Genomic DNA, 8,522 nt, shown 5'->3' on the forward strand with positions numbered 1-8,522 from the left:
CACACACACACACACACACACACACACACACACACAGAGTTTTTAATGGACTTTATTTTTTCAAATGGAACTTAATGGTACCTGTACTTTAATACGTTTGACATGATGAGCTTCCTGTTTGTCCCTCCAGCTGATCGTCTTCACTCCCAAGTCTCTGCTGCGTCACCCAGAGGCTCGATCCAGCTTCGACGAGATGCTGCCTGGTACTGTCATTATTTTTATTAGTATTGGTAGTCATTTGTAAAGAAGAGTGTTACCTTCAGTGTGTCTTCTTCTTCTTCTTCTTCTTCTTCTTCTTCTTCTTCTCCTCCTCCTCCTGCAGGAACTCACTTCCAGAGGTTGATCCCAGAGGACGGCGTGGCGACGCAGAATCCTGAGGAGGTGAAACGACTCATCTTCTGCACAGGGAAGGTTTACTACGAGCTGACCAAAGAGAGGAAGAACAGAGGCATGGAGGGAACTGTGGCCATCGCACGTATCGAGCAGGTACACACACACACACACACACACACACACACACACACACACACACATACAGAGATGGCGCTATGGAGTCCCTTCTTCTCACTACCTCGTCAGAGCAGGCAGGATTCTCAGCTCATGGCCATAGTGACGCCACATCAAACAGCCATGACATCATCTTCAGTGACACACAAACACAGTGTGTTCTCGCTCTGAGTCCTTTCACCTGCTGACACTGACAGACAGGAGTGTCTGCACCTCATCAGCTCTTCAGCACTTTTACAGGCTGACATTTTCTAATACCTGGTCAGGTCTCCGCTGACGCCAGCTTGGCTGTTTGAAAATGGCGTTTAAAAGAGAGTGACAGTTCTCTGACCAATCAGTGGTCTGCAGTGTTTTAACTCCGCCTTCTAGTTTGGTCTCAACTTGCTCAGAACCTCGACTGAGGTGGCACCAAAAACTACTTCTGTTAACGTGTTCGTGTTCTTGAATCGTTATTGGCTGTTAAACCTCAGCCAGAAAGAATCCTGGATTCTGATTGGCTGGAGTTTGTTGTTATCTGATAACCTCCAAAGAACTGACTCTGTCTCTCTCTCTCTTTCGTGCAGCTGTCTCCGTTCCCGTTCGACCAGGTGAAAGCGGAGTGTGAACGTTTTTCCAACGCCGACCTGGTGTGGTGTCAGGAGGAGCACAAGAACCAGGGTTACTACGACTACGTGAAGCCTCGCATCAGGACCACCATCCAGAGAGCCAAGCCTGTCTGGTAATCATCTTCATCAGCTTTTGACTTGACGACACCTGTAGTTACCATGGTAACAGAAAGTGCAGGGTTTGATATTAAGGTGCAGAGGGCAGGTGGCCAGAGGTAGTTGTCGGGAAACAGAAGTGTGCCGAACTCTCCATGTGGACGTACACCCTACTTCAGACGTGTCCGAGACGCATCCCAGCATTTAAGCTGCTTATATAAATGAATGAACATGGGATAAATGTTGTGGAAAAGTTTTGAAATTCATCAGTAAATGATGAAGGTATATTTTCGATATATGGTGGGCTGTCCAGAGACGGTATCGTGTTAGGTTGCCATGAGCTGTAAATTCAGCACCTGTAAGCAGAAGGCAGAAGATAAAGTTATGTGACCTGGCAAAGCCTCTCTTCTGTCGGGCAGCTGCCTCCGTCTCTCTCAGACTCTCCCTGGGTCTGTGTCTGCAGCTGCCTGTATCAGAGCGGAGCGCTCACTCTGCAGCTAAATCTGGAGACCGAAGTCCCCAAAGTTCACCACACCCTGACTGATGAATTAAAACCCGACTGCTTAACATGATGAATCTCCAGCTGCTGACTCGTATCTCGGACACTCAGAGAGCAGCTCTGATTCCTCTCAGTATCAGTGTCAGCTCGGGCTGCTCTGACCTTTGACCCCTCTCTGTCTCTGTCTCTCAGGTACGCTGGCAGAGACCCGGCAGCAGCTCCAGCGACAGGAAACAAGAACACTCACCTGATGGAGCTGCGGCGCTTCCTGGACAACGCCTTGAGTCTGGACGCCTTCAAAGATCAGCAGCAGTAGAGCTGCGACCTCTGACCTGCAACACCTGTCTGACCTCTGACCCCCCAGCACCCCCTCCTGGATTCAGTTGTGACATTCAGACTGCATCAACACACACACACACACACACACACACACACACACACACACACAGACTGTACTCTCTACACTCAGCAAACACTGCACACACTCTGTACGACTGAGTGCACAGTGTTAATCTCAGCTCGTTCAGATCATCACTGAGTCGACACTCGATTTTAAATTCTGAGATTCATCGACAGACGTTAAACTGACAGCTGTTTATTGTTGTCATGACGCAGCGCGACAGTTTCCTGTGTACCAACAGGTCACTGTCAGCATCTTTAGCTCTTCTCACAGACATGATCTGATTTAAATATTGATTATTTCTGTCGTCAGTTCATCTGTCAGATATTGATTAGATCCATAAAATGTCAGTTTACTGAGATATGAGCTGATAAATGACTAACGGTTAATCGATTATCATGAATTGTTTATTTCCCTTTGCTTACATTCAGTGAAGGAAACTCGTGAGCGAGTAACTTCAGTTCAGGTTCATTTACTCAGAGCAGATGATTTGAGGAGTGACGGCCCGGCAGTGTGTAGTACAGTGTGTACTTCATGTAGTCCGGGCTGCAGACACAGTGTTAGTGTGTAACTGCACAGAACACTGCGTACGACTGCAGCACTGTCCTCCACTACAGGAGACCTGAGTACTGTGTGTTCAGACGTACAGAAGCAGCTTCAGGCTCAACTCCACCACAGGCAACACAGCAACTGTCTGAGCAACATGCTGCTTCAACATGTCAACTTCTGAGTTGATTAAAAAGACAACACATTTCTTTGTAGGACAGAAAAAGTTTGAGGCAGCTGATGTGAACACGAGCAAACAAACAACCTGAATAAAATGAAGTCTAAAATCAGCAGATGCTGTGTGATACCAGAATGTCTCTGTGCTGCAGCTTTGAACCTCAGCACTCGTCAAGAGTTGCTCTACAAGTTGCCCAGTGTCTGAGTGAACACACAAGGCAACTTTTTATGCAACCAGAGTTTGTTAGAGTTGTTAGAAGGCAACGACGCTCCAGAGAAGTTGACTGAAACCATCTGTAGTCATGCAGGAACTCTAATACAGTTTAGTCTAAAATTAGCAACATTTTCAACGAGGGCAGCAATGTTGCTCTAGGAAAGTTGCCTCTGGTTGAGTGAAGTCTGAACCTGAGTTTAAAGTTCAAAAGCACACACACCTTCCTCCGTCCTCACAGACACACACACACACACACACACACACACACACACTCTCCAGCTGTATTATGTAACAGCAGGTCAGCAGTTGTGACGTCATCATCATCATCATCATCACTACTCCCCTCACACTCAGCAGTCACCTCCTCCTCACCTGAAACGTTGCAGGAAACATTTTTACTTTTAGTTTTTAATGAATGGCTCGTTAGCATTGTTAGCATCGTTAGCGTTCCCCATTGAAAGCGGATGGGAGTGCGGCTAGCTGTGAACAGTGAGAGTGGAATCACTACAGCAGGTGGAGGGGTTTTTTGCCTTTCAGCAGGTGTGTTAGCTCGTTAAGGAAAAGTCTGTAATCAGTCACCATGGCAACGCTTACTGGCACATTGAGATTTTATTGTGTTTCTTTCTTTTGAAGGGATATTTTGGGGAATAAAATGGCGGAGGTCTGCGCCATCAGGCGTCCCAACATGAGCTCAACCAAATGCACTGCTGATTCTAATTTAACCCCTCAGCTTCTGTCTCTCTTTTCTTCTTCTTCTTCCTCTTCCTCTTCTCTCTGGCGAGCGTTTATCTCGTGCCAAAACGGAGCGTCTCATGTGTTTCTGGTTTCTTCTTGGTGTTTGAGCTGAATGAACTCTCGTCAGCAGGAAGTCAAGTATCCTGGTTTGAAACAGAAAAACAAACGACAGCAGAAGATGAGATCAGCTGCAGCAGGTTGTGTTCTGGGCTTCTGTGAGACAAAGAAAATGATTTATTTATTTTCATAAAAGGGGATTGAATCTCTCTTCATTATTTTGCTTCATTCAATAAAGAATACTGTATGTACTGACGAGCTGCTGCGTCCGACTCTTTACTCTGGGACTCTGAACTAAACACCAACATGACGTCGGTATTCTTTCTCAACTGATGCGACCACATGATCTGACCTTTCTGGTCTGGTGCAGTTGTGATTTTATGAGTGAATTCCCCCAGCAGAAAAATATTTTTACAACACTGTCTTCCCACCTGCAGGTCGCGGCCCCCAGTAGGGGGCGCCAAAGCTCCACGCCAATCTATACAAGGTCTGTTCATTTTAAGAGTCCAGGCAGAGCAAAAATAAATATGTGTGATGAGTTTGTCACACCACAGAAAATGAGTTATTCACCGCCCAGACAAATTTAAATGATTAAAAAAAAACAAACAATAAAATTCAGTTTCAAAACGGTGAAAAAATGTCCTCCTGGAGGACCCCGAGGTGTTCCCAGACCAGATGAGATCTATAATCCCTCCAGTGTGTTCTGGGTCTGCCCCGGGGCCTCCTACCAGCTGGACCAGGAGGATCCTGATCAGATGTTGAACCACCTCAACATGAAGGAGCAGCGGCTCTACTCCGAGCTCCCTCCAGATGTCTGACTCCTCCCCCTATCTCTAAGGCTGAGCCCAGACACCCTACAGAGGAAACTCATTTCAGACGCTTGTATCTGTGACCTCATTCTTTCAGTCACTACCCAGAGCTCATGACCATAGGTGAGGGTTTGGTGGAAAGCTTTGACTTCCTGTCATGGTGCTGAACCAGACAGTCATGTTTTTCTATCCTCCACCAGACTTCAGTAAAGTCCTGTTAGAGTCCTGATGTGTTGCTGCTGTGAAGTTATGAACATCATGTCTGGATGGCGTCTGCACCACCAGAGACTGAGCAGACACTCTGCAAAAAACCTGCAACCAAGGATGTCAGACTTGAGCTCAGTTAACATTAGCTGTAAAGCTAGCCCTAAAGCTAACGACACGGCGGGCAAGGCTGCTTCAAACGTCAGAGGAGAAATAATGACCAAGGAGATTCTCAAACAGATGTGACGAACACTGGTCAGGACTGATGGACTGACAGTGGAAATCAGAGTGGACAGAGCACACTGCAAACACGGAGGTCCGTATTTACAAATCAAGAGCTTTGACTTCCAGCTCAGCTCCCTCTGAACCACGACAGTCCTGCACAGCGCTCACATCGCTGCAGACGCCGCGCCAAACCGCCGATCCATCTCACGCTCCATTTTCCCCTCGCTGTGAACAAGACCCAGAGATCCTTGACCTCCTTCTCATGAGGCAGTAACTCTCTCCCAGCCCAGAGGGAACGATCCAGTGTTCACCAGCAGAGAACCATGACCTCAGACTGGGAGGAGCTGACTGTCATCCCAACCGCCCCAGGTCATGAAGAAGGTCACGGTGTGATGAGCCAACAGAACCACATCATCTGCAAAGAGCAGAGACCAGACCCCTTCCTCCCCCCGAACAGTCAACATAAACAACTGTGTAATTATTTAAATCTTGATGCTTCATCTTGAGGGAAAGATTTCAGGTGTTTTACAGAATGAATCTACTTTATGTCTCCTCATCACCTCACGCCTCATTCTTTGTTTTGTCTTCAATATTTTTTAAATTTCTAATCCCTCATTTTTTTCCTCTCACTGTTTCCTTTGTCTCTGATCTCTTGTTGAATTCCTTTGTTCTCATCTTCACATCTTCATCTTCCTCCTCCTCCCTTTGTCCCCCTCCCCCCATCTCCCACTCGTCTTCTCTCTGATCTCACGCTCTCGCAGCGTCTGTTAGACGTCACTCCACATCTCTGTCACAGGTGTGTGTGTGTGTGTGAGCATCAGTTACCATGGAAACAGAGACTGCAGATCACAGCAGCATCTCCTCAGGCAAGCGGACGTCAGAGGTGTGTGTGCGTGTGTGTGTGTGTGTGTGTGTGTGTGTGTGTTGCCACCAGCTTCGTCAGTTCCAGAGAGACAAAAACCCAGATGATGTCACAGTGATGTCATCAGACTATAAACACAGTGTGTGGAGTCTGTTTACAGGCAGGGAGGCTGATTGAAAGACCGTTCCAGGTGCATCATGGGAAATGTAGGAGCCAGTGTTTCTGGACTCAGAATGTCTCCACTGACGATGATGACGACACCTGTGATGTCATGTCATAAACACGCAGTGAGTTCGACGAGCTGATTAAAATAATCACCCTGGATTAAATTATTATGATCAGTTCTGCAGCTACAAACCAACCAGGAAGTGCTTTTATTTTGGAGCAACCACACCTGAGCTCAGGTGTTCTTCCTGTCAGTGAGTCTGTGGTGGTTTCATAAGAAACAAATCCTCAATATAAACTCAAATAAAGACGCTCTTCACATTAAATTTTGGCCCTTTAGAAGACAACAATAAAGAGTGGTGTCTGTTTTATAACAAACTCGCTGTTAATGACATCATTCATGAAACATGAACTCGCTCAGTCTGGTGATTCTGGTTTTTCCACCAGCTGATGGTTCACAGGGAGTAAAACTGGTTCTGCAAACGTTATAAAAAAAAGTGGTGCCTTCAGGTGACAGCTGATGTTCTGTGTGAGTGTGTGCTCTGTTATTCTGTGCGGTGACGGCAGACGGCGCTGAGTTTAGGTTTATTTTACAGCTGATGTCGACACGTTCTCCCCAACAACATTTGTTTTACACGTAACAACATTTTTTAATCATAAAGAAACAGATGAAAGTTTTTTGTTTTTTTTTTGAACTTTTTATTTAGAGTTTTTCAGTTAAACAGTGAACAACATCCGAGACAAGATCAGTGATGTATAGAAGGTACAGACATGCCAATAACAAGGAGGAGCAAATAGAATGCATCATGTCAGGGTCCATTTCCATTACTTAAAAAAAAAAAAAAAACGAAACAAAAAAAAACACAGCCTCACCAGTCTCAATAAATTCATATTAATAAGTATTTTCCGACCATGCTCCACCTCCGATCAAAAAGGTCCATTTTCAACTGTAATGATGCAGTCATTCTTTCCATAAGATACACTTGTCTCAACCTCTGTTTCCATTCAGCCACGGTCGGTGATTTAACATTCTTCCAGTTTGCTGTTACATTTTTCTTGGCGACCAATAGTAAAATATGCAAAATATATCTTTGGTCAGCAGTGAAAAGGTCGACCGGTATAACACCAAGCAGGTAAAGCAGCATGCTTGAGGGGATTTCTCTTTTCATAATTTTCTCAATTTCGTTTTTAATATCTTTCCAATATTCAAAAATAACTGGACAGTCCCAGAATATGTGTGTATGATCTCCTATTTTACCACATTGTCTCCAGCATAGAGCTGCTGAGGAATCTTTAACAAAATTTGAAACAGCCAAAGGGGTACGAAAAAATCTGATTTTGAATTTCCAGTCAAATTCTTTCCACTGCTGTCTGCTGATACCTTTATGACTGCTGTTACAAAGTTTATCTCAAAGTTCGTCTTCTATTATAGTATTAGATTCCAATTCCCATTTTCCCTTAATATTGTAGGTATTCTCACATAAGTCTGATGAAAGTCTTTTATAGAGATGAGAAACATGTTTACGTGATGGGAGACGTTTTTCCAAGATTTCAATAAAATATTGTTCTATACTATTTGGAGTTTTGCCAGTTCGCTCTTTGTCTTTATGATTTGTAATATAGTGCCTAATTTGCAAATATCTATAAAAATCATTGGAGGGAAGGTCGAATTGTTCAAGCTGGGTAAAGGATTTTAAGTGTGTTTCTCAAATAATTGATTAAAGATAGTGAGACCTTTAGCCGCCCATCTCCTAAAACCATGATCTGAAACCGAAGGTGGAAAATCAATGTTGCCCACTATGGGCATAGCTCTAGAGATAGACCCACTATCTCCAAACATCTTTTTAACTTCCCCCCAAATCTTTAAAGTATGTTTTATCCATTCGTTTCCAATCTTCATTTTGTTGACTTGCTTCAAATCCACAAAGGGTAGGATAGATAACAGTGCACCCTTAACTTCACCCTGTTCTATTTGAACCCACTTTGCCTCCTCGTCTCCACTTATCCAACCCACAATCGTTGCTAGCTGAGCTGCCCAGTAATAAAATTTCAAATTCGGCAATGCCAGACCTCCATTTTTCTTAGCCAAATTAAGTATTTTAAGTCTAATTCTGGGTCTCTTGTGTTGCCATATAAATTGAGAGATTAATTTGTTTAACATGTTAAAGGTGGAAATTGGAACTTTAATGGGTAGGGACTGAAATAAAAATAGGAGCCGGGGAAGCAGGTTCATCCGTACTGTTTCCACTCTTCCATACAGAGAGAAACTGATGAAAGTTTTTATCTCATTCAGTCGAATCAGATTTTTTCAAAAACCTCAAACATCTAGAAACCTGGAGTCCCCACCCTGTGGTTGTATGACTCCGCCCACCAGTCCACCCTGTGGTTGTATGACTCCGCCCACCAGTCCACCCTGTGGTT

General features: G+C 44.6%; 1 protein-coding gene across 3 annotated transcripts in view; it reads left to right on the top strand.

Annotated features, from left to right (window-relative positions):
• The window catches only part of ogdha (oxoglutarate dehydrogenase a), a 39,245-nt gene extending 35,151 nt beyond the window's left edge, over nucleotides 1-4,094 (top strand). For all 3 annotated transcript variants that reach the window (XM_049577863.1, XM_049577864.1, XM_049577865.1), the window contains 4 exons: nucleotides 131-203; nucleotides 323-486; nucleotides 1,071-1,225; nucleotides 1,900-4,094. In XM_049577863.1, the coding sequence (XP_049433820.1) occupies nucleotides 131-203; nucleotides 323-486; nucleotides 1,071-1,225; nucleotides 1,900-2,023 (516 nt within the window). In that variant the 3' untranslated portion in view covers nucleotides 2,024-4,094. The remainder of the gene's footprint in view (nucleotides 1-130; nucleotides 204-322; nucleotides 487-1,070; nucleotides 1,226-1,899) is intronic.
• Nucleotides 4,095-8,522: the final 4,428 nt, after the last annotated feature.

Source organism: Epinephelus fuscoguttatus, linkage group LG6 (assembly GCF_011397635.1).
Source record: "Epinephelus fuscoguttatus linkage group LG6, E.fuscoguttatus.final_Chr_v1".
Taxonomy (NCBI): domain Eukaryota; kingdom Metazoa; phylum Chordata; class Actinopteri; order Perciformes; family Serranidae; genus Epinephelus; species Epinephelus fuscoguttatus.